General features: G+C 44.1%; 1 protein-coding gene across 1 annotated transcript in view; it reads left to right on the top strand.

The window, feature by feature from the left end:
* Nucleotides 1-26,063, top strand: part of med13a (mediator complex subunit 13a) — a 52,480-nt gene that overhangs the window by 20,085 nt on the left and 6,332 nt on the right. The window contains exons 4-20 of the mRNA XM_029173307.3: nucleotides 8,118-8,263; nucleotides 12,097-12,297; nucleotides 12,401-12,595; nucleotides 12,683-12,845; nucleotides 13,532-13,642; nucleotides 15,432-16,187; nucleotides 17,230-17,446; nucleotides 19,300-19,330; nucleotides 19,736-19,857; nucleotides 19,993-20,077; nucleotides 21,072-21,283; nucleotides 21,398-21,594; nucleotides 23,013-23,935; nucleotides 24,085-24,252; nucleotides 24,573-24,796; nucleotides 25,078-25,267; nucleotides 25,554-26,010. Coding sequence (XP_029029140.1) covers nucleotides 8,118-8,263; nucleotides 12,097-12,297; nucleotides 12,401-12,595; nucleotides 12,683-12,845; nucleotides 13,532-13,642; nucleotides 15,432-16,187; nucleotides 17,230-17,446; nucleotides 19,300-19,330; nucleotides 19,736-19,857; nucleotides 19,993-20,077; nucleotides 21,072-21,283; nucleotides 21,398-21,594; nucleotides 23,013-23,935; nucleotides 24,085-24,252; nucleotides 24,573-24,796; nucleotides 25,078-25,267; nucleotides 25,554-26,010 — 4,398 coding nt within the window. The remainder of the gene's footprint in view (nucleotides 1-8,117; nucleotides 8,264-12,096; nucleotides 12,298-12,400; nucleotides 12,596-12,682; nucleotides 12,846-13,531; nucleotides 13,643-15,431; nucleotides 16,188-17,229; nucleotides 17,447-19,299; nucleotides 19,331-19,735; nucleotides 19,858-19,992; nucleotides 20,078-21,071; nucleotides 21,284-21,397; nucleotides 21,595-23,012; nucleotides 23,936-24,084; nucleotides 24,253-24,572; nucleotides 24,797-25,077; nucleotides 25,268-25,553; nucleotides 26,011-26,063) is intronic.

Genomic DNA, 26,063 nt, shown 5'->3' on the forward strand with positions numbered 1-26,063 from the left:
CGAGCACATTCTTCCTCTATTGTTTTGGCCCAGCGTTGGGAGGTGAACGCGCGAGACCCGGTGCGTTGTGGCAGGCGGAAGTGGAGAGCAGCACACTGTTAAGTAGGACAGTGCGGGATAAAGGGCCACTGCCTCCAGTCTGGGGCTAAAGCGCTAAATTTATCCCCTCCCCGCTCCCAGCACTACACAAGCACACAGGGACACGTCAACAATCGGCATGCAAGCCAGTCCACACCGAGGGCAGTCGGAGCTGGCACATGAGCGCTTCATTAGAATTATTGATGTGAGACACGAGAAACGCAGCCAGACATCACTGCATATGTAACATGTGCCGCGCATGTAAAGTAGCAGCACCGGTATGAGGGTACAGCACAACTCAGCAGTTCTTCTCCTCCAGCACCAGACAACCCCCCCCCCCCCCCCGCATACACCTTACTCTTAGTCTCTCTAGCAACAGGAACTCCAAGGAGTCTGTTCTATGGGACCATGTGACCGGGTGCACTGGATATATCATGTTGCTGGAGAGATCCTGTCCAGAAGATAAATATGGCTCTATACCATTGCTTTTCTTTGGTATGGGTCATTTCCCTAATTGCTGTGCAATTATACATTTATACATATAATTATACAATTATACAATAGTCCATTTCCTAAAGCATCCCTTTACTGTGACAATTTAAAGTGAACTTCTTTATGTCACAGACCTTATGGGCCATGCATTTTATAGCCTTTGCGCATTTTAACTATAAACCTAAACTTGAAAGATCCTCATCAAGCCATCTGTTGTATTTACTGTAACTCCACTCATTAAAGCCATATTCATCCATAGTTTTCTAAAGCAATTGGGGGGGGGGTTATCTAAATGATTCTGCATCACCCAGCTATAAATTATTCCTCTATAGGACGTAATGAATCAGGTTTGTTTTGTTCGTGAAACAGAGGCCAATACTATTTTATTACATTTTAAAGAGGGTGAGGAAATGAAAGGGGGGCCAAAACTAAATTCTGCTCCTCAGTGCTTCCCTCGTTTCCTCTGTGCCAGCCAGAAGCCCTGAGAAATCAAACAATTCTGTCGTTACTAAACCTAACAGGCATCGTTTTTCTTTTTTATGCGTTGTAAAACTGAGGAAAGGTGTATCGGTGTCAGCAGTTGAATTCAAGGGCAGCAGCAGAGACAGATTCCTCTTTTCACTGACAGGAAAAATTAGAAGAAGAAGATAAGTAAGAACACAAGACTCTGTTTGTTTCCCCCACCTGCTCAGCTGCAGTACCCTGCATTCCTCCCATTCCTGCCATGATGGGAGGCTATAGGATAGTACAGGGCCACAGATGTCTGAAATCTGAAATTGTGCAAATTTAAACTTCTCCCCGTCGTCTTGATGAGATTTTTCATTTTGTCTCGGCCTCTCGCAGTGGAACGCGTTGTACGGAGCGTCTGGCACTTGTCCTTGTGCTTTTCTAAGTAACTGTGATTACTGTGACTCGTCCACCAGTGATTCATGCAGATGGGCACATTTAATGCTTGTATGGTGTTAGACCTGTCACCTCAGCAATGCAGTCATTGTAGCTTAAACTTGGTTTGAATGGTTTAACATGTCTTTAGTTTTATTTGTTGTCCCACATGTTAGTTTTAGAGATTAAAGCTCAGTGTGTTTAGAGATGGAACACAAAGATTCAGACCTGTATAGACCAGCTGAGCTGTGGTCAATAAGTCATTAAACACATTTTACTGTATTGTTACGAGCTACACACACAACATTCGAGGATTCCGGGTTTTATGTGTTTAAGTGCAGATGCTGCTGAATGCACGCTCTGATTACAAATGTGTGTCTCTGCTACGCACTCGCTTCAACACCGCTTTTTGTTTAGCCTTACAGAAGAGTGCGATTTGTCTAATGGAGCTTTCAAAGGTTTTACAAGCTTAACAGCCTTTTCTCCAAAAAAACAACACATCAGTTAGACTTCAACAGATTGGCTAAACATTTTATTTAGTTTTGATCAAGACACGGCTGAATCATTTTATGGGTAATTTAATACATTTCCAGGTGCCTTACAGTCTCCTCACAGGTTTGTGTGATGCAGTAGGTGTAAGAATATTTGCTGCACTTTTTGTCTGGTGTAGTTTGTGTGTAGTATTTGAATCATTCCTACTCCTTTTCACAAGGAGGAGGAGATGTGACATCACAGTCACTGTACAGTAACATAATGATTATGTAAACACAGAAATGGGCATAATTGCTAAACATGTCTTATTTAACAGGTGTACACAAAGCTGCGTGTGTGTGTGTGTGTATTTGAATGGGTGTTGAAACCTGACTTACTGTTATGTCAGTATTATCTTTAGTGGCCCTGACTGTATCTTTGTGTGCCTGTGATACACTTCAAATGAATCTGCTTGCTCCCCCCCTTTTTTTATGGACTTGTCATTACATCTCTTTCCATTTCTCTCTCTCTTCCGAGTTTAATCTGACGTATATAAAGAGGCTCACCCTCGCTCCATTTGTGGCAGAGAGAAATCAATTCAAAGTAATAGAGCTCACTGTGTGTATAAGTGAATGTGCCGGTCCTAGAGGATGCGTTTAGGATTTTTCAGCCTTTAATTTTATTGATGTCCTCATATGACAGAATGTGTTTGGTGCAATTCTCACCAACCAGGAAGTGTTTCAGCTGCAGTGGTCTGTCCTTAGCGATGCCAAGTACTTTTAGAAGTTTCACTAAATGCAATTGGTTGTTTCTTTAACCTCCTTAAAAAGTCATCCTTCACTTTAAACAAATATGTGAACTGATTATACATTATGTATTTTGTCTTAGATTAGTCCAGTGAAGTGTTTATCCTAATTCCTGTCTTTGATATAAAAGTATAATTAGCTTTACCCTGCACTATTTTGCAGAATATTTGTCTGTTGTGTAAGCAATCTCAGACACTTCCTGGGATCATGCTTGTAGCTGACTGGATAGTTGGCTGATTGTTATTGTAAGCTTCAGTGTCAAAAACATTGCTTATTAATGTTGTGCCAGAAACTCTGCCAATGCCAGTCTGTCGCTGCAGCAGCACATAACCAGTGTAAACATGTTTACACACTCTACATCATAATAGAAAGCTGCTGTGACAGCTATCCATTACACAACAGGCCAGAGGTGATGGCTACAAATGACCAGAAACGGAGGATTGCTTCTTTGTTGCATAAAGCCCACTGGTGGTGGTGGTGGTTGTTGTTGTTGTTGTTAGGTTGAGAAAGGGTACATCAGCTGAACGGAAGCTCAGTTCTTACAGCATGGCCAGCCCAGCCCAACAAACATCCGTGGAATGTCACAGCTCTGCAGCCTTTTCCTCCCCTCTCCTCTTCAGATCAAGCTTCTTATTCCACTGTGTGTGTGCATGTGACTGTTCAGATGCAGGGGCCACAACTGCAGTGGCTTTGTTTTACATCAGTCAATGTCACATTTCCAAACAATTTATAAAACCAATAAATGTAATACAATACAAAATTGACCTTGTATTGGTTAAAACTATGTGATTTTTCTAATGCACCTCACTGTAAGTACTTTTAAAAGAATTGGATATTACACTCACAATTTGTAGGATAATATTTAAGGACCAAAAGCAAATAATTCAACAGTACAGAAGCAAAACTGAATAGAAATCCCTATAATGCATTGAAGTTTGGAAGCAACGCTATTATCCCAGGAAAAAAACATACTACAATGCGTATTAATTTCAAACAGCTTAGACTGAATTGGTATGCATTGTCTCTAAAGGGCTTCATAGACAGCCACTTTTATATCCCTTTGCAGACAAAGCCACAGACTCATCTGGGGGAAGGATACAAATAAAAGTCAGAAGAAAGTGAGATGGTGACACTGTTAAACAGCAGTTTTGTTTTGGGTTTTACTACCTTTACTGATTTTCTAATAGGAAGAGGTCAAATTGTTGGGAACAGTTGAGAAATGTTAAGCCTCCATTTTTTTGTAGGCGGATTTGTGTTAGTTGTACACAAGATTAATGTAATAGTCTTTTTGATAGCCAGATAAAATCCTTGGGTGGAGAAATGGCTGGCAGCCTGTTTGTGCGCTGCACCACAGATCATCCATGTGACAATGATGGAGCCTGTCAGCCCCAGTCGGCTCCCTCCCTCACTCCCCCTGCTGCTGCACAGGTTGCCGCTGGCGTTTGGCACCTCATTTCCATGGCATGCCAGCTGAAGGCAAATGTGTCCACCTGGCCTCCTTTGTATTTAGCCTCGCTCCAAATCCTCACTGGATTATCTTATTGTCTGTTTACCACGCCAAAGGCCACAAGGCCATTTGCATCTGGGAGGTGGAGCAGGGGAGTGCCTCTGTGGACACTCACATCAGCGCCCGTGCGAGCGTCCGACGTGTGCAACAGCGAGGGGAGAGTAAAAGCAAACGGGAGATCACAGAAAAGCCTGGTCTGTTTTCCGGTTAATAAAATATATAGAGCAGAGGAGAGGGCAGTGGGAGGTAAGGTGCAGATGGAGGGAAAGGATGATTAAAAGATCTGTGGGTTCGTGTCGAGCTGCAGCGCCAGCCCTACCTGCTTCATGCCCTTTCAACAAATAAGAAAGGTGCAATCCCACATATGTAGTTAATGTACATCAAATTCTGAAAAATATCTGCTCATGCGCGATATTTGCACAATAACAGGTTTGCTTCTTCTGGCTAAATAAACCCGTGATGAAGGATCATTTAATAGTCAAAGCTTTGGGATTTGTGCTACTGGACTCTGCATGGTTTTGTTGTTTGTTTTCACTCATCGTTCTGGCTGCTGCTCTGTTACACACACACAATTAAGAAATAGTGAAGGACTTTACCTTTGCAGACCGGAAGTCAACTGGACGTGTCTTTATCACACAATCACATCAACGACATCTTGATTGCAGTGCTAGTGAGTTTGGCTACGCTGCAGCCTACTGCATCACATTCAGTGTTCCCTTCGCATCAAGGTGGTTTATTAAGTTTTGACAATGGTGCAAATGAATGGGATGAGATGCGCAGAGGGACGTTAAGGTTCCTGTTCTCGTCTTCGCGTTTGCTGCTGACAGGTGGTGTTTGACTCTCGTGCTCTGTGCTTGCCTTGGATTTAGGATCTTTTTTTAAGTGCATGCAGTATTTTGCTGCAGGGAAGATGACATTATAAAATCCCTAAGAACCTGTGTCTTGAGGCAGGTCTGACATACTACAACAGACAGTGTGTTGTGCAGCGGGGCTTCTGGGATTCTTGGAGAGCCGTAGGCACATCAAGAAAGGTTTTCCAATGAAAACATAATTTTTCTGGATTTAGTTTGGAGTTAAGTAAGGTGTTGTATGTCTTTGCACAATTTCCCCAAGAACTAACTTAAATATATTAATATGAAAATATTAATATATTTAAAATATATCTTTTCAGTGTAATATACACTGTTTTGTGTATATTACATAATTATATAAACATATAAATGTTCTCACCCCTCAACTCCTTTGTGTTTCTATAATGGAAATAAACATTGTTCACTGTAACCATACCGATGTTTAGAGATTCAAAAACCTTTAGTGGCTGCACTTGACCTGCTCCTCGTGTTTGTGATAGACACACTTGTTTCCACTTCAACAAATCCTTTTTCCTATTGTGTGAAGTGCTGCTGTTGTATTGCTTGTTTAAGTGCTAACTAAGCACCTTTTAACATTTAACCATGTCTCCCAAATGGATCCCTCACTTGAGTGAATTTGTGTTAACCTGCAATATTCTGTTAAAACGACAATAGCAACGTCAAATGCACCTCTTTATCCTGCACTTAGAGATTTGTCAAAACCACTGAAACATTGCTTTTGTTGTGATATGAACATGTAGCATGACTATTTCAATACCAACAATACCCATCAGTTATTCTAAACGAACAGGCTGATGCGGAGGGATTAGTGTATACGATAACATTTGTGAAGAATTGATTCAGATGTAGAGATTCACTTGTGTGACAGACATAAGTTGTACTTCTGTCTCTGAGCCACAGATGGCAGCCCTCTACCCCACGCTTACAAGTGCCCTGAAACCAGATGTTTCTGTTTTATCAGGTGTTCCTTGCACAAGGGAGGACAGTGGTAATCTTTCTGCTGTGGTTTAGTTCTAGTTTGCTTGTTCCTCCTTTTTCCATTCATTCTAATGACAACGCTAACTTGAGCATGTTTTTGTCCATTACCCAAAAACTGGTTCATTCGATCCGTGATCATAATGAGCTTTGTGCAGCTACCCACAGACGGCCCGCGTTTGCCAGCGTTCCCCTGCTCTGCTGCGTGTGGTGTAAATAAGGAGGACTCATCGCCTTTATTGCTTTACTTGCTCTTCTTACACACCCTCCAGGTGGTTTGGTAAGTCAAAGGCGCCAAGTGTAATTTACTACATCAGCATCTGAGCTGTTCTGACATAGCCATCCCCCCCAAACAAAGGCGTCTTTGCTCTCGGTGTCAGCGTGTGGCCTAATTCCCCAGTTGTCTCAGCCTCACCTGGCTTCTCACCACTGTGTTCTTGTTCTGTTTGCATTTATATCCTTGTCTCTCCTGAGGTTTAGTAAGTGTTTTACAAACTGTCTATAATCCATTCCTCTGTTTATGTGCCACTGAGCCTGTTACATTGCTAATGAATCTGCTATTAAGGTATCATGGAATCACATGGTCATTAAACGCAGTTGTAAACAGAACCATGGTATTTCCTTTGCTTGTTGACTGTGCAGTGCAGCACTTCCAGGCTCAACCTGCATGTCTGTGCTGGCAATGAAACAACTTATTTTGAATTATTAATGACACCTCCCTGTCATCACAGCTCGCTGAAGTTCAAAATGTGAATATTTTGGTCGCAAGGAAATTTAGTTGTCTGCCGCGAAGCACCTTCATTAACTCGCCTGCTTTCAGTGAGAAACGATGTCATAGATTTATAATCATAGCACCAGCTCATCTTTACGCGACAGTAAGATAAACGTCAAGCTCTAGGGGGCTTAGGGTGCTTTCCTCCCTACATAGGTGGTATTATCTTACTGAAGTGTGCACTTTCTCTCTATCTGCCTCGCACTCCCTCTCCGTTGCTTTCTCTTTAATCCTCCGCAGAGTAGGTGTGCCAGAGCACAGCCGCGACAGCAAGAGAAGACTGATATTTGCTTAACAAAATCCACGGCAGTGGCAACCCTGTTTGATCCGCTTCAGATTCACTGCTTCCGCTTTCATTCGGCCATCCGTCACTTGAGCTGTCTCCTGCGTTCCCTGCGTCTGTGTGGGTGTGAATGTGGAATGAGGCTGGGCTGAAAACGAGCCCCACGGACAATGCCCTCGCCTCCTTCCGTCTGCCCTGACCTTACTCTCCATTGCTCCTTCCACTTGTCACTCTTGTTGTCTGCTGTCGAGGTCAGACTGGCACAGGCAGGCGTCGTTGTGAGCAGAGGAGCTTTTGTGTGTCCATGTGTGAGACGGAGAGAGAGAGAAAAGTGTTGTAGCTGAGCGCACTGGCTGCGAGGCGAGGGTTAGTCAGGGCCTGCCCCTTTGTCTTACACATGGCTCTATCCAGACTAGATACACAGAAGCATAAAAACACACTTGAGGCACCTGTTGGAACTGTGTGTTGACTTTCTTCCAGCCTGATCTTTGTGTCTTTAAGTATATAAACTCAAATTCCCATCAGTGGAGTCCTAGCGTTTATGTACAGCATTATAGTAGAAAGATGCAGCAGGTTTGTATCCATAGTGTAGCTATATACAACCTGTAGAATCTCGTTGTATGACCAGCAGCTGCACAGATCAGTGTCCTTTTATTCTTCTGCGTGTTACCAAGTCTCTGTCATGTTGAAGCAGAAGACCAGCGAGAAAGACTCCATTGCAGCCTTGAAATTGAAATACACAGGTTTTATGATCCTATTCTGTCTCTATCTTTCATTCCCTGCCAGCTCTTGTTTTCCTGTGAACAGGAACATGAATTGGACTTTCTGATACGTGCCCTCCACACACAGCAGTCCTTTCTCCACCTCACACTGTTGGAATTATTTATTGCAAGCCATATTTCTTTTCAAATGTGCATATTAAAGCAGCGTGATCCCAAACGACTCACCTTGCTCCTTCTCTTTCTTCCCTGCCACACAGTGAACACCTGTCCTGCGCCTTCACCTTCTTCTTACACGGCGACAGCAACGTGTGTACCAGTGTGGAGATCAACCAGCACCAACCTGTCTACCATCTGACGGAGGAGCATCTTACTCTGGCCCAGCAGGCGTCGAGTCCCTTCCAAGGTGCGTCTGTGATACACCCAGAAGCTCACCGTTCATTCACTTTGTCACACATGCACCCAGATACAAATCTATTTCATATACAACCTTGTCCTGCCATACAGTGTAATTAACTGGCAGGTTTGCCTAAAGACATGCAGCATTTAAAATCACTTTCATACCACAGTACTGGATAAGCAACAAGTGTGATGCTGTAATATGTCGCTTGAAGAGCAGTGTCACACTAAGTTATGGTGAGGACGCATCGTTACCCAGTTTTGTTAAAATATAATGGGTGGGTGGTGAAATATTGTATGTGACACATGAATAAACAGAGAATAGGCTGAGCCTCATTTCGTGAAATAAATACTGCTACAATATTTCACTTCTAGTCTTTATAATGTTTTGCTTTAAGGCTGCTTTGGAATTTCTCCCTCCAGAGGAAAAGGCCATAATCAGTTGACACAGTCCTGTGTAAGCCCTCTACTATTTGCACGTTTGTACACATGCACACGCAGGCAGCCAGAACACAGTTCAGCTGAGGACAGTTTTTTGTTCTGCAGGCTGGTTGAAGTACACTTTGATGAGGCAAAACATGTTTAGCTATTCTGGCAGTAATGTGCTTAGTAATAAATGAAAGCACATCAAACTGTGTGGAGTGGCAAAGTCACGCCCAGGTTTGTCTGAAGAGTTTTCCTCTCGAGGCTAGTTTAAAACTAACAATATAATTACAAAGCAACTTATGCATACGTCGGCCTTTCCAATTAGGGATAAGAGTTAAATAGGAGTCAGGGCTGCTGACATTCATCAAGGATTCACTTTTTCACGCAGTCCCAGATTCAACATCTGCTCTCACCCTTTTGAGATGTTAATGTAATATGATGCATTTTTTTTTCTTATGCACAGGGAAGGAACGATTTGGTTTTGTGAATCACATGCTGTCTCTTGGGTGTCACGTGTATAACCTGCCGGAGTTTGTATTTAACGTGCTGCACGCAGCATTAACAAGCTCGGTAGTGCTCGGTGCAGCACAGGCCTGCTTTTATTGGCTGCCCTCGTACAGTACGATCATTCCCTACAGTAGTGGTGTTGGCACACAAATGGACCTTCTGACTAAACAGCGGCGTACCACCTGCGCTCCACTGTGGATACAACATGTTTAAAAGCCATGTGTTTCTTAATAGAACAGGTTGCTTCCCGGAAACCCATCGAGGCTGGACTTTGATTAGTGTGATGATACACTTGTGACACAAGAGCACTGAGGAAAGGTGCTCTTTTATCTGCTCATCTATACATAGATGTCAGTCAGCTCACAAGTTATAACAGGGATCACTTCCTCTGTTTAACACAGTAATTCCTGTACAGCCAAACCTTTTACTGTCTCCAGAGCTTTACCGATGGGAGCAGATAATGTCCCATCTAGTTAAAGACTAGTGCTTTTGATGGGGAGAAAAAGGGGGAAAAACACATTATTGGCACTTGGCTTATGGATTCCTATAGGGATGTTAATGGGCTTTGCTAGTCATTTAGGATGATCATAGTGCTCCCCAGCCACCAACTAGTAGATGGTTACTTATGACTAATTATATTGCTCTAGAAATGCCTCCTCTGTCTGTCTGTCTTTTACCATAGGCTTTTACTTCAGGGCTTTTATTCTGAGCCTTCTCTGTACGTTTTGGCAAACATTGCCACTTTGACTGTGGATATATTATGGAATCGGGTGCATTGTGGTGTCTGTGCAGGTGTTAGATGTTCTTTACCCGCTGCAGTGTATTTCCTCTGGGCTAATCAAGCATAGCGACAAGGAAGGGCTGACTTCCATCCCCCTTGATCCATCCATCTCCTCCCCATCCCGGCGCCCGCCCTCCTTCCCCTCACCTCTTGCCAAGCTTGGTTTACTGTGCAGCAGAGCGCTCCGGCGGGCAGACCTCTCTAGGATGTGACCTCATAAAAGGGCGCAGAGTGAATGTAATGAACTCGCAGCCCATTACACTGATCTGAGCACATTTGACATGTCTTCAGGGAGCTGAAGATAGACTCACAGACAGAGAGGCAGAGCGAGCCATACGGGAGGGAAGGAGGAGAGGGGAGAGAATGGTGGTGATGGGGAAAATGGTAAACCACTTTCATAATTGTGCAGAATTTGATCTGTCTTCCACTGCTGACCCTCAGGTCTTGGCTTTCATTTCTTGCTGCATGCACACTGCTGAGGACTGAGGTTCACTTTAAATTAATATGATTTGGCACAGCTGGATGATGATACCAATTTACCACAAGGTAAATAATCTACTGCCAGCTTGTTTTTTGAGGTAGTGTGTTCTGTATGCAGAGTTAAAATGCTTAGGCCTCATGGTGTATACAGGTCCTATATTCTGATTGACACACAGACTTTTATATCTCTAGTAGCACTGCTTAACAGTGCTGTCTCTCTGCAGTGGTACTGTACTTTGCCCACTGGCTGTGTTGACCAGACATCCGCAAACTATTCAACTTTGAAATCCAAAAGCAGAGCTCAGTAAGGTTTGGGACCTTGTAAGATTCTGTTGTTGTAACACTTCACCATGATGGCAGGTGTTGATTTACTCCTTCACAATACAGTAATTAAAGTTAATTAAATTGACACTTTTGATTCCATCATAATTGTTTTGCTATCCATTGTAAAAAAAAAAATCAACATTTTCTTTACCATAAAGGCTCTCTGCGAGTGAAATGCCAGTAGTATGAAGCATTTGGAGCAAAAATGATTAGTTTGTGTAGCAGTTACTTCTACAGCAATGACATGGTGTAAAGACTGTACAAATTAAACAGTGATGCTGCTCACAATCTGCAGGGTGTTTTTGTCAGAAAGCTCCTAAATTCCCCAGATGCCGTTGCTATAACACTCCCCTCTTGTTTCTTTTCCAAACCTGTCTTTTCTGTTCCTCCCTCATTTTCTCTTTCAGGAAGCTGCTTTATGGTTCAGCCACAGGATCGATAGATAAAGACAGAGACCATCCAGCTTATTAATGATATAGCAGATGAGCAAAGCAGAGAGGGACAATGCTGAATCTCTCACTCACCCAATCCATTTGTAGAGCCATTTATATTCCCCACTTTGCATTCAAATGTATGATTACGTTGGAACAGAATGGGAACGTAACAAGCTGATGGCTTGTGTTAGTCTGTGATGTGTTAGAAGGGTGTGCATATACAGTAGTTTCTGTGTGCGCACGCATGCATTATGCATGTTGGGTTTATAGCATAATCTGTGTTCTCAGATGGATGTAGGTCTGTTGTATAAGCAGTCTGATGGGCTCACTGTGTGACTCCCATATGTCAGTGCAGTCAAGTGTGTTTGCCGAGGAGTGGCCCTTTTTATAAGCCTTGGTTTATGGGCTCTGAGAGGCCACTGCTTGCCAATAATTGGCATCTGGATTGCTCTGTAAGTATTTGGCAAGTCAGCCGGGACCAGCTGGGCCCAGTAGTGCTCTGGAAAGGTCGGCACGCTGCTGATTGGCCAGAGACGGTAAATGAATGGGCAGTGGAAAGGAGAATTAACAAGGAAAAGATGATCAAGACGGGAAGAAATTGGTCAATACGGGGGTAAAGGAAGATAGGAGATTATGGAAGCTAATGATGGACAGAATATTGAGGTTTTAAAGACATTAGGAAATGGAACATAAAATATGAATATAAAGCAATAAAGTTGGGAAGAACATGGTCGTTAAAGGCTGTACACAGGGTTTTATGTAATGTCTGGAAAAACTGATGGTTTGATGGTTTGTTTTTTCTGTTGCTGAGCTGTCCAGAATTGAGGCACTACACCATGTTGAATAAAATTGTCTCTCCTTCCCATCTTTACCTTTTCATTCTTCTAGTGATCTTGAGCCCTTTTGGCCTAAATGGGACACTTACTGGCCAGTCGTTCAAGATGTCAGACCCACCCACGCAGAAGCTGATTGAGGAGTGGAATCAATTCTACCCTATCAGTCCCAGCGCCAAAGTGTGTGTGTCGGAGGACAAGGTGGAGGACATGGACTGGGAAGATGACTCTCTGGCCTCTGTAGAAGTCCTTGTCGGTTCGTTTTATAGAATATTTTACTGATCTTAAACTTTATGGGGTGGTCTGTTTTAATATGTTTCAGTCACACCTACTGATTTTAACTCTACCTGCGTCTACAGGTGGTGTGCGAATGGTGTACCCAGCCTGTCTAGTCCTGGTTCCTCAATCTGACATCCCTGTTGTGGCCCCTGTGGGGTCTTCCCACTGCACTGCCACCTACCCGGGTGGCCACCAAGTGCCTGCTTCCCAGCGAGAGCCCGCCATGTCTTTGGTGACCCTTACCCCTCCCACGTCGCCTGAGGAGGCACAGACTGGTAGGAGTTTAAACACCATTGATTTATACCCAGGAAAAAAGGGACTTAACTTAATTTGTCTGTGAATCTCACTCCTCTTCTTTATAGTGGACTCTCACTCGGCCCAGAAGTGGGTGAAGATGCCTACATCATCTGACATGTTCAGCGTGGACAGGACAAGTCACCATGGCGGGAGGATTCCACGGAGGCTAGCTAGTCAGGTGGTGGAGCGAGTCTGGCAAGAGTGCAATATCAACCGAGCCCAGAACAAGTAAGTTTGTAACTGTGTTTAGAAAGCAGAACCGATTTACCCCACTAAAATTTCCCTGGTAGTGTCTGTGCAGTGGCAGACTAAAGAAGCTCTGTCCACCTTCATCAGCTTTCCAACCAGTGTTAAGCTCTGTGAAAACAACCACATGTTTAAACATCGTGCCAGCTCTTTCATCTCTTATCCAGCCTCTTGACTGGATAAGTAGTTCTCTACTAACAATGCTGCTCACATTGTAGATGAAGCTTGGGAGCATGTTTGTTCAACACCCTTTTAAGCACTTTTTAACCATTTAATAATGGTCTGAGGGCAAGTCCAGGACAGAATTTTCAGTAAAGGTTAATACAGTCTTTAAAGCTACCTAACAAAAATAACTATGTAGTTAATAATCCCAGGTGATTAAAGTGACAGTTGGAGTTTACAGTTTTTTCCTCAAGTATTTTGTATTGTTCACCATCAGTTACTCTGACACATTGAGAGCACCCTGGGATCTGTTGCCCCTTGACCAAAGACAGACTGTCAGCTGTACTTAGCTGTTGGCATGTCAGCCAAAATATTATTGCGTCAAGCACTGCTGAGCAATCAGCGTGAGGGGTTTTGTGTCACAGTTTTAAAATGTATGTATGAAACATCTTCCCGGTCAAAAAAAAAGCCATTCAATGCAATAAATCTTTTTTTTGCTTCCACAGACGGAAGTTCTCTGCTGCAACAAACGGTACCTGTGAAGAGGAGCAGACGGAGAAAACAGGAGCATGGGATTTCGTGGAGCCTTCACAGAGGCCATACTGTGGTTGTTCAAGGTTAGTTACGTCAATGAGATTAAACAGTTAGTTCAGGTTTGGTGGTCTTAATCGGCAGTAGATCTGCAAGCTTGCTAGTCGTCTTGTTTTTCAGTGTTTCAACAGTGGGTAAACTCCAACCTCTGTGTATGTGTATACAAGTTGCACATTTCTATTCCCACAGATTTCATGGGAAATGAATAGTTTGAGCGCTGGTGCAGGGAGAGTGTGATGCTAAAAGGAGCATGGCTGACACCGACCCTAATGTTGACAAATGATCTCAAAACCTCCCAGAAGAAACTTCACTGATTGACTGACGTTTTGTGCTATGTAGGACATGATGTCATGTTGGTATTTGTGGACACATTTATGTGAAACCGGTAGCACAGGAATACAATAGATTATTGGCAGTATTTTTACAGCATCTTTAACACTTTGCACAAACAAGTTCAACCTGATGGCACATAAATATATAAAAATCTTAACTCTGAGCAAATTATCTATAGGGATCTATAGGGAACTAATATTGGAGGAAGTGTTGCTTATGCCACAGATGCTCCATGCACCTCAGGCAGATGATCTGAATGTTTTCTATGTCTGCTGCATAACAAAGTACTGCTACTGTGGGAATTATTTGTATTGTCTAGCAGATCATGTCAGGACACAAGGCAGTCAAAGTGGAATCAATATATTTTACAATTCAAAATATAGTTACAATATTGTCTCCTGCAGTAAGAGTACACATAGACACTCACCTGTCCTAGTAAACAAGCAGCTGTACACACAAGTATTCACCAACCACTGCTATTTGCATTGTCCAATTAGTGAGCAGATTGTACAATGGGAACGTTGCCCAATTAAGTAAACTTCAGATTCATGTTTGAAAACCAAAGTGATTTTTTCCCCCCAGACCACATGCAAATGCGTGCATTTCCTGTGAGGGGAATCCTTTGCACCAGCATTTTTATCTGCCGAAGGAGAGAAGAGCTGACTTGGACCATAGATGAAAGCAAAGTGGATTGGGGCAGTCAGCTGGATCATGTTAATTTGTTGGAAGCCACCCAGCGCTTCAGCGACACAGAATTGAGAAGCCCTGTGCCATGCCAGTTTAATGGCCATTAGCATTGTTTTGTAGATTGAAACCTTCTCTACGTCTGCTTATCTTGACAGCCCATCTTGTGCCTATTTAATAGTTTTGCCTCCAGCCATTATACAAGCACTGCTTCCTCATTTACACCTAATGTGTCACCACCACACTAGGCTGGGTGGTGGCCCGGCAGTCGAGTGTTTCGAGAAACGCTCAATCTGACCCAAGACACTGACACACATCCACATGGAAATAGGATACAAGCTTTGAACAGCCGGTCGGCTGTCAGGAGGTCCGGTGGTTAGCGAGCAGGTTGTCAGCAGCGCCTTTAAACTCCTATAGTTCCTTTTTTAATTCACATTTTTACATTTATATGGCATTGTGAAAGAGAATTAATGTGATAAGATGTTCACTGTCAAATGAATAATTACAGAAGTATAAATATGAAAATATTTGTTAGTTTATTTATGTATCTTAATTGTTGTCTGAAGAAAGATTTAATTGCTAATTGATTAGAGATTTGTGCCACGGCCATGTTGCGTTGGAGAGCAGTTAATCGAGTTTGCAGTAGAAACTCGGAAACATCCAGATATTTAGTCATCATCAAAATGAAAAATGTATGTATTAATGCTTTGATAGACTTTCCATGTCTCTCCTGCATTTTTACCTGCTGTCAGTTGTGCCTAGTAGTTTTAGCCCATTTTCCTGTTATCGCCCCAACAGATACAAATCAGTGAAGCAGCGAACAGGCAGCGCCACAAGCCAGGCTCAGTCGTCGGGCCAGCCTTCCCTACCTCCTACTAAGCACAAAGCTGGAGGAGAGAAGCCGGAGAAAGTTGACAAGCAGCAAAAAAGACCACAGACCCCCTTCCATCATCGTAGCCTAACGAGTGACGAAGCCTCACTAGAGACCGAGGCAGCGGCAGGCCAAAGGTTGGCCATGAGGAGCCAGGATGGAAGCAGATTCTCCAGCATTCGCGCTACAGAAGTGTCTGCCATCCAAAAAGCCCCCCAGCTTCACAGTGGGACAGTCAGCGCTGGGCCATCTGAACAGGCTAGCTCCCCCCAACCACCACCACTTAGCCCTCACCCCTGCGAGCGCAGCGAAGAGTCAGGGGAGGGCAACAAAAACCCTTCAACTCCCAACAGCCAACACTTCTACCTTCCACCCCCAGAACCCTGCCTGGTTGGGGTAAAGGGTGGTGGCGAGGAGCCGGGTGGGACAGACGGTCTGAATCAACAGTTCAACTCCCATCACCCCCACCCACGTCCTGGATCCTCAGCCTACTCGGAGCCCCCTGAACCCACTGTGTATGTGGGTGCAGCTGTCAACATGGAGGAGGACAGCTTCCACACTCCCTGGAGGTTATTCAACTTACCCAGCAGGAAAGAAGCCGAGCTGCCCACACCTCTCCTGCCGGGGGACAAGCTGAGGGACGAGGCATCTGCGTCACAGGACAGCATCGTCTCAATAACAGAGTGAGAGACCATAACCTTTCTGTTAGGCAAACTGTACAGGCATGTCACTACGTTTGCTGCGTCTCTTAGGCCACTTTAGTGAGGCAATTTCAAAAACCTCAAAAACCCTCTTTCTCATTCTGTCAGGTCAGAGTCACAGACTTTATGCTCACTAACTCATTCTTCGCGTTCAGAATGGTCATCAGTTAGCTACATGTGAAATGTTAATCTCTTGGTATGTGCCCTCTTGACATCACAAATGTGCCAGGCAAGCGCTATGCATTGACTCCCATAAACACCTCGATGAGACAGAGGAGGAGGTATGTTAGGTGTATATAAAGATAAGCAGATGCTATGTATTTCAGTTTGGCAGGTGCTGGAAAGAGACTGCACCAAGAGGAGGCTGAGCATGTTTGACCAGTGTAAAGGCAGACAGGCAGCCTGTAGGCTTTCCCTAGTGGGAATTATTGGTAAGGTTATGCAATCCCAAGGGTCCACCACTTGGACGGGCTATTCTAGTGAGCTGTAATCCTCCAGCCCTGAAGGGTGGATAATCTTTGGGTCAGGCCAATGCACACCATCACCTCTGATCAGAACTGGACAGGCGTGACAAGAGGACAGAAGCGCAGAGACTTGTTGAAGGCGGTGAAAGAGAGAAGTAACACAGGTTGGGTCGGTCGCCACTGTGCTGCTCAGCAGCCACTATGTTTTTCCTTCTTTTTCTTTAGCTGTTCTTTTACATATGAGGAACGAGTAGGCCCCAGTCAACAGGTGACAAAACATGTTTCTCTTAAGAGTATGAGCAGCCAGCTCTGCAGTCACCACATTTCATAAACCTGCCAGAGTGGTGAGTCTGACTGAGCGGATGCATCATGTCTGTTGTATGACAGCTGTCATGATTGCTTGCATTCGCTGCCATTTTTGTTACTTCACAAAAATACGCTTCCACTACTGACATGAAGTATTATATTAGGTAGGGTGAGGCTATATACTATACTATCAGGTGTCAGGTCCATATATAAGTGTCATAGATTGTCTGCTAATTGCCCTAACTTTCTCTCAGGGTGATGTCCACGTCTAAATGGCCTCTGAAGGTATCTGACGAACGTGTTCAGATGTATCGGGCCAGGACAAACCAGTACCTCTCTGCTGCTATAACTGACGGAGACCTTGAGCCGGAGGCGGACCCCTATGCCTTTGAGGAAGGAGACGTCAAGTTCACGTTCTCCAACAAGAAGGATAAAACAGGCGGAGAGCGTGAACCCGGCAAGAAGCATAAGGTAAGACAAGCCAATCAAGTGCTACGTCATCAAATGGACTGGAGATGAAGGTCCGCTCCATGTTGGGGGGGGAGGGGTATCAGGGGTTCCCATTCACACATCCTCATCTATTTAATGCACTGACATGGATTCCAGTGCATATGTGTAAGGAGCTTTAGTGTCTGCTGTCCAGGTCATACAGTTCACAATAGATATAAAATCCATGTGTTTGAAATTCAGCTTTTCTGTTAATGTAAAAGGTTCTCTCTATCGTTTGTATGCAAGACTCATCCCAAGAGTCACTACTTCCTCTACTATGCACTGCTTCAGATTTAATTATTCTTTTCATGTAGTGCTCTGTCACCGTCATAATGCACTCTGTTCTGCCTATAAACCAGCCATGCAGTGCCTTTCCCAGGCCAGGCTTTCATGCTGGTTTTCGACCACACCCCAGTGGATTTAAAACAAAAAAGGCAATGACAGATTGAAAGATGTTATTGGTGTTAGTGCTTTCTGATAGGCTGTAGAGGGTGTAACCACTTATTCCATACCTTCGTCACAAGTTGCCCAGAGAGAAAACTGGCCAGAAGGGTTTCATGATCAGGGAGAAGGTGAGGTAAAAAATAGGCCATCAGCATTCCCAGCAAGACTGTACTAAAAATAACAGTGCAACCACTTTCCGCATATATCCGCTTTCACTGTCCAGATGTAACTGAACAGGAAGCAATCCCTGACTCCCTATTGTTAGTCGAGCCCAAAGGAACAGCAAGTGGTTAGCTTGTCCGATTTCCTTTCGAGTTAGGTTCTTCCCATTTGATCTGCCCTCTCCCTCTTTGCTGCTTAGTTTTCTTCAGCCCTGTGTCTAGAATAGCTAATTCCGTCCCAGACACGCCACCTTTTTGCTGTGATTTGCTTATAGCACAGAAATGGGAAATTCCATGATTGTGTATGTGTACGTGTCCTGCTCTGCATGTTTGGAGATTTAAGTTGTAGCAATTCTGGGAGTCTGGAATCCTGTCACAGTAAACCATTAATCTTATTATTCATGTTCAGATATTCCCTCCTTCCCGTATGGTGATGACCCTGCTGCTTTCCCCCCAGTGTGTGTCACATTGTAAGGGTGAAGACAGCTCTTGGTCCCTGAAGAGTAGTCTATGCAACGGGGCACTGTTTGCCTGCTTTTTGCTGTGAATCTGTCTCCTCTGTGTGCTTGTATGCTCACAGACACATGAATGCCTTTTCCTTCCATGGCATTAATGATACTGTCAGAATCTTTTCATTCTTTGTAGCTCCTAGATACTTGCCTTCCTGTCAGGATTATGCTGAATATAAATGTAGAGCATAGACATTGTTTATTATTCTACTTTTGATAAATAGGAGTAGAGCTGGACATGTTCTTTATTTATTTCTCATTGCAACATGTGACATGTGGAGTTCAGACTGTCATTTGATCTCCACACCATGCATGCATCATTGCCATCTGTAGGTTGTGGTCTTGATGCAGAATGTGGATTTGTGCCGTATTATTTGGATTGAATCTATTCTTTACTCTGGAAGTAATGAAATCAGTGTCTGGGACACAACATTCTTGCGCTCTGGCTTCAACTGCTCGGTAGACATTGTACACCCTGCTAGTGATGTGAGCAGACGTGTTCACGCTCGCATGGAAACCTAAAATTATTGTATCAGTGGGAATCAATCAAGAGGCTGTTCCTCATCTCGATTTGAATCATTTATTCCCACCAGAAACCCCATTGCCACAGCAGATGCAAACTCTCTATTTTGTCTTTTATAATCTGATTTATTCTGACTGGACAAAGCAAGTCATGTGGGTATGATGACAACTGCCTTTTTTTGTCTTTTTTTAATCACAGGGTGAAGATGGAGGAATAGGTCCATCAGATGGTAAGGGACCTGTTGATTTCCTAACACAGTAGATCATGCTACAGTACTTTAATAGTGAATCAGAGTTTACACACAGCATCTCAGGTTGTTCAGGTCTAAGGAAGCAGCGTAGTGATTCACTGTCAGTTACATTTTTAACTTTGTTTTTCCTTTATGTAAATGGAAAGCCTATTAATATGCTAAAAACAATACTGATTATACTCATTTTGTGTTATTTAAATTTCATATAAGACATTTGTCATGCCACAAATGTTTTTTCCTTGTCTTGATTAAATAGAGAAAATTGAGGCCAATCAGTGTCAAGCATTAGCATAAACATAGCTGCGAGTTGCCTTTCATTGACTCCAGTGCCCCCGTCTACCCTGATGTCCTGACTTGAGAGATGTGTGTTCTCTGTGTGCACAGATGCTCAGAGGGCAGCCGCTCACAACCGCATGGCCTCCACCAGCCTGATCCATGTGACAGATCTGGCAGTGTCCATCAAAGACCTGGACAACCTTTTCAACTCAGACGAAGATGATCTGACGGTCAGTAAACACCTTTTCTCACGCTGAAATTGCATATATATGGTTGGGTGGGTGGGGTATGGCACAGTGTGTGTGTTTCTACTGGCATCTAGCTGGCCACTTGCTTAACAGATTTAATTTCTCTTTAATCCACAGCCTGGTTCCAGGCGGCCGGTGAATGGAACGGATGAAAAATTTGGCAGCAAGGAACCAAAGCCATCTACCTTAGACCCGATGTCCTGTATGTATATCTATCTATCGTCTGTTTCTATTGATGCCTCTCTTTTTTCCCTAAACACTCTTCTTAAGTGTTAATTCTTATATTCATCACACATATGAGTTCATGGAGACTTTGCCATAAGCCACTTGTTTTAAATGTAGCATTCTTCCTACTTCTCATAATTCCACCAATGAGAAACAACATCAAATGCTCCATTAACTTATTTAAATTAAGGCTTTTACTACACAAGCATTGCTTGTTTCCACATCTTGATGTAATAAGTCCTGAGTCTGTGAGTGTGTCAGTTCACGCTTTCCAAATCCACTGCAGTGATGTAACTTAATCACCTCTTAAGTCCATGAGTTAAAATCAACTTATTGTGTGTAGCTCAGAAATGCATGTTTTTCCTGGATTGTCAGCAGTGCCGGTTAATTACAATAATACTCTTTATCACGCATTAGTCATTTTAACATCCTGATAGATACAGTTTTATATTTATACTTGCCAATACGCTCTTGTGGCTCAGCTGCTTCTCGCTCAAAAGCTCTTCATATTCACACTAGTGTTGTTAGTGGGACTGTATAATACACTAAATGAAATCTTAGATAATGCACAGGTAACTGTTACATGCTGTGTGTAAACATGTCATCAGTATTAGGTGAGATGCTCGTGTGCAATCCTAATAAGTATTCATCTGTTTTATTCACATGGCAGCTGTTAAAAACAGCCGCTTGTCATATTTGGTAGCAGAACAAGAAACTTTATTCAGCAAGTCTCTTGACAGATGCTGTTGTCGCAAACAACTAAAAATGACACCATTGCTACTATATAAATAAAAAAATTATAGAAAAAATAGAACAAAAAAAAAATAATAGAATGTATCACATTTTAATATCTTGAGTCACATACAGAGACTGCAGTGTTGGTGTCGCCTTTTTTCACCTTTGACATCTTTCTTTTTCATCATTTTTTGTATCACTCACTATTTTTAAAATCTTTGTTATATCATAATCAGGTTCAGCAGACCTTCACCAGATGTTTCCCACACCTCCCTCGTTGGAACAGCACATAATGGGCTACTCCCCCATGAACATGTACAGCAAAGAATACGGCAGCATGGACGCCCCTGCAAACATGACCATGCTGGATGGCACCTCATCTCTGGGAGGCCACTTCAAGATCGAGGTGGAGGAGAGCTTCTGCAGCCCCAAGCCATCTGAGATTAAGGTGGGGCCAGACTGAAAAGGAAATGGAATGTGTGTAGTTAATTTATTAAAATGAGATGACGAAAGTGCAAAACTGAAGACTAAGCTTGCTATGTCTTGTTTTGTGTTTCTGTAGGACTACTCGTTTGTGTACAAGCCAGAGCTCTGCCAGGTGTTTGTAGGCTGCTCCATGTTTGCTCCTCTGAAAACGTTACCAAGTCAGTGTCTCCCACCCATCAAAATACCAGAGGATTGCAGCTATCGGCCAAGCTGGACCATGGGCCGGGAGATGCTCAACCCTGTACCTGTCATGACCTTCCTTAACAAAGATAGGTATGCCAATTAAATGGATTTCATTCTGTGGATAGATTTCCTCTCAGCATGGCTGCATTTCCTCCTGATTTTATCTTTCTTATCTTTTATCTCTGTGGAACTAGTTCATGATTATGACTTATCGTGATGTTCTGGGCAGGAGGTGGCTGAGACATTCTAATTTAGATCTGCAGAAGACATGGCCTGTGGTAGCTGCTCTGTGTTTTGTATGCGAGGAAGCATATAGTCATACTCTGCTCTTTCTCTGTCCACACCACCCCTCTGGTCTCTCCCTGGACAGCCTTTTAGCAGGCTGCTCAATTTCCCATGCATGACTGCTTCGGGCGGAGCAGGGAAATGACTGTAAAATGCTTTTTTGGTTAGATATCACTGGAGTGGTGAGATGGGCCACCACAGTGGCTCCCTGCCACCTCCCTGCTCAATGGCATGAAGCCTCTTGTGTACTGTACATGTCACAGTTTACAATGACTATATACAGATATGCCTCTGCTACTTTCCCCAAAGGGGAATTTTAGTTTAAAACGAAAAATTTGATTTTGATATGATTAAGGACCTGTATTACCTTAGTTTGGACTTTTATTTATTATAGTTGAATTGAACTGAGAACACGTTCATTGATCTGTATCTAATCTTACTGTACTTAAGCTTAGCCTTAGGTTTCTATTAAGTGCTAGTGCTGTTCTTTCTCTGGCTCGGTTCATCTTCAACCTGCCCTGGCTGCAGGAGCCAGTGTTCACAGTGTTAGGACTGCCTTTTAATGGCTCTGTACCAGGAGTTCCCCCATATACATCGAGGGACATAATGTGCTCACCTTTCCCTCTCTCTCTCTCTCTGTCTCTCTCACACACTTTCGCTGCTTCCTCACAGTTGCTTGCCAGCCCAAAAATAAACCTCACCTCAGAGGGACGCTTGTTGAAGTGTTTATTGAATGTCTGTTTTTCTCCCACTGCTTCTTTTCGCTGCCAGTTTTTTCATTCTCTCTTCGTCCAACATTCTTCTCCTCTCATGTGTAAACATGTGTGCTGTCTGAGCCCACTCTGCATTCCTTTTGTTGTAAATGTTGTTGTGGTCTACTGCCTTATTACTTAAATGGTTTTAGAAATTTAGAGGAACAGTTGCATAACTGCATATTATTATGATCTGAAGCAAAGTACTGATCATTGTTGTTTTCTGTTGCTGGCTTTAAAGCAAAATTCTGTGGATTCTACTGTGGCATCTGTTGTGTTTGTATGCCACCATGAGATGTACTGTACTATACATCTAATCAAGTCTGAGATTTGTTCTACTTTATTACTTGGCTGAGAGGAAATGAGTAGCATTTCCATTTTAAACATTTTGAAAAACTATTCACAAACTCTAAACCTCTATTAGATTTGATGCCTTCTCTAATTCTTGTCCGCGCATTTTTCTGCTCCCAGTAACATCCCCAGTGTGGGCAGTACCATGGACCAGGACTACAGCCAGACCTACACCCCTCAGACCCACACGCCCTTCATGTCAAACAGTGCTCCACCCAGTAACAGTGGCGCTGGCATCCTGCCATCGCCTGCGACGCCACGCTTCTCTGCCCCAACCCCACGTACGCCACGCACACCGCGCACCCCTCGAGGTCCTTCCAGCGTTCAGGGCTCACTTAAGTATGAGAACTCTGAACTGTACTCACCAGCGTCCACCCCTTCCACGTGCCGACCGCTCAACTCAGTGGAGCCAGCCACAGTACCTTCCATTCCCGAAGCTCACAGCCTCTATGTCACCCTCATTCTCTCTGAATCAGTCATGAACCTCTTCAAGGACTGCAACTTCGACAGCTGCTGCATATGCGTGTGTAACATGAACATAAAAGGAGCCGACGTGGGCGTGTACCTCAGCGACCCTGTTGTCGAGGCACAGGAAGCCTGCAGCTGTGGCTTCAGTGCTGTGGTCAACCGGCGCTACGGTAACAGCTCGGGTCTCTTCCTCGAGGACGAGCTGGACATCATCGGTCGTGGGTCAGACACGAGCAAAGAGGCAGAAAAGCGCTTTGAGGAACTACGGCTCTCCTCACTGGAGAGGACTGGAGTTGGGAGGGGTGACCGTGTCCCAGATGAACTGATTCTACTCCTGCAGGATCAGTGTACCAACCCGTTCTCACCCATTTCAATCCTGGATCATGACGTAGTGACACTGGGGTCAAGCGGGGCCTCTGTATCGCCGTGTGTGAGGGTGGAGGAGAGGGACTACCACAGTGACTGCTACATGGCCCTGGAGCACGGCAGGCAGTTCATGGACAACATGTCGGGTGGCAAGGTGGATGAGGTGCTGGTCAAGAGCACCTGCCTCCACCACTGGGGCAAACAAAATGGTGAGAGTTTTCTGACACACATTTAAACTTTATGATTTTAGGCTCTTGGCGGTTTCTAGGCTCTGTTAACTTTAGAAAATAGCAGCAATTTTTTATTCAACTATATTTGATATAAACTTTATTTTCCCCTTTTCTTGCCCACTCTGAAGCGGTGGATGTGAGTGCCCTGTGCTCTCAGGATGTGTTGCGAGTGCTGATGTCGCTCCAGCCGATACTCCAGGACGCAATCCAAAAGAAGAGGACGGTGCGATCGTGGGGTGTTCAGGGTCCTCTTACCTGGCAGCAGTTTCACAAGATGGCTGGACGTGGTTCTTATGGTAAGTTTGGTGACAAGCTGGGGTATTCAGCTTAAACATATTATTGGAATCTAAGATATAGCTGTGATAACACTGGTTGATTTTGTGTGTGGTACCTCTTGTCATGTGCGTGAGTCTTGAAGTAGCAGAAACAGAAAAGATTTTGTCAGATCCTCAGGCAGTTTGTTGTCCAGATGTCAGCTCTGTTGGGATCAGCTGTCAGATTGTTGCAGTGGCAGGGGAGCTCACACCTCACCTGTTAAGACCACCGCCTTCTTGTTTCTCTCTACCTTCCTTCATTTCTGTCCCCTTTTGCGTCTCCTCCCATCTTGCCTCTGCAGGCACAGACGAGTCCCCAGAGCCTTTGCCCATCCCCACCTTCCTGGTTGGTTATGAGTACGAGTTTGTGGTACTGTCTCCTTTTGGTCTGCCGTACTGGGAGAAGCTGTTGCTTGAACCCTTTGGGTCCCAGCGGGACGTTGGATACCTGGTGGTTTGCCCTGACAATGAGGCCCTGCTCAGTGGCGCCAAGACCTTCTTCAGAGACCTCACAGCTGTCTATGAGGTAGAGACACTAAACAGTAGTGTAAACCCTTGGTTGGATGGTCTTCTTACAAGTGGAGCTTTGCTTTTATATTCTCATGTATGGCAAGTAATAATTACAGCCTTGAATTATTTGTATTCTGTATTAGACTTTAATTTGCACCTTTTTATAGACACACATTCTCACAGCTTTATCTGTATGATTAGGTATCAGAAAAAGGCGAACAACACAACTGAAAAATGCCCCTTCGTCTTGTAACCAATCAATTATCATCACCCTCTTTTTTGGTGTTTCGTTTCAAGTCATGTCGACTGGGCCAGCATCGGCCTATTTCCAAAGGCTACCCTGATGGGATTGTCCTCGTTGGTGGCAACGGAGCCAAGAACCCTGTGGATCAGCCTGTCAGTGACTGGTTTCTCAAGGCTTCCAGTGGCCACAGCGACGCCTTTAATAAGCTCAAACTCTATGCACAAGTGTGCCGCCACAACCTTGGTATGTGCCATTTACAGCCTGCATTTTAATCCCCTTTCAGTTACCAAAGTGGTTCAGTTCAGTCAGGTCTTTGTTGCCGATTTTCCACATTTATTGCCACTTGGTGTAATAAAAAGGCTAACTAGGGAGCCTTGAATGCTTGAGAGAGAGAGCAGAGCTTTGAAATGTGAGAGTGATCATTGTAGGAGGAGGTCAAGTGGAACCGAGTATCTTTTTATACTCTCCCAGCAAGTTTTCATGTCATCAATAAAAAGTCCAATGATGAAATATTTCTTTCTCACTTTAGCTCCATACCTCGCATCGCAGCCATTGGACAGTTCTCTCCTCATACAGCCCAGTCCCCCTTCCTCAACCAGCCAGGCATTTTCTACGCAACCGTCTAGTTCTTCATCAGTCAACCAGCAAAGCTCAGTGAATGCTTCAGGCTCCTCTGTTCCAAACAACAACAACAACAACAGCAGCAGCAGCAGCAGTACCAGCAGCAACAGCAACAACAGCAACATTGGGTCTACAAATGGCTCTATTTCATCTAGCAGCTTGGTGACATCCTCAGGGCAGCCTGGTAGCGGCATGCCGCCTGCCAAGCCCAGCTCTTTCCCACCCTTTGGGAGCATGGGTAGCCAGGGCCAGAGCAGTGGCCCCCAGAGTGGACAGCTGGGACAGCAAGTTGGTACCCAGAATACTGGCACCTCAGGGGAGAACTGCAGCAGCCAGGCCCAGGGAGCCACTGAGCCACCTGAGAGGTACTGCAGGAAAACTAAACCTACATATAGAGTACTCAAAAATGGACATATTT

Source organism: Betta splendens, chromosome 14, assembly GCF_900634795.4.
Source record: "Betta splendens chromosome 14, fBetSpl5.4, whole genome shotgun sequence".
Taxonomy (NCBI): domain Eukaryota; kingdom Metazoa; phylum Chordata; class Actinopteri; order Anabantiformes; family Osphronemidae; genus Betta; species Betta splendens.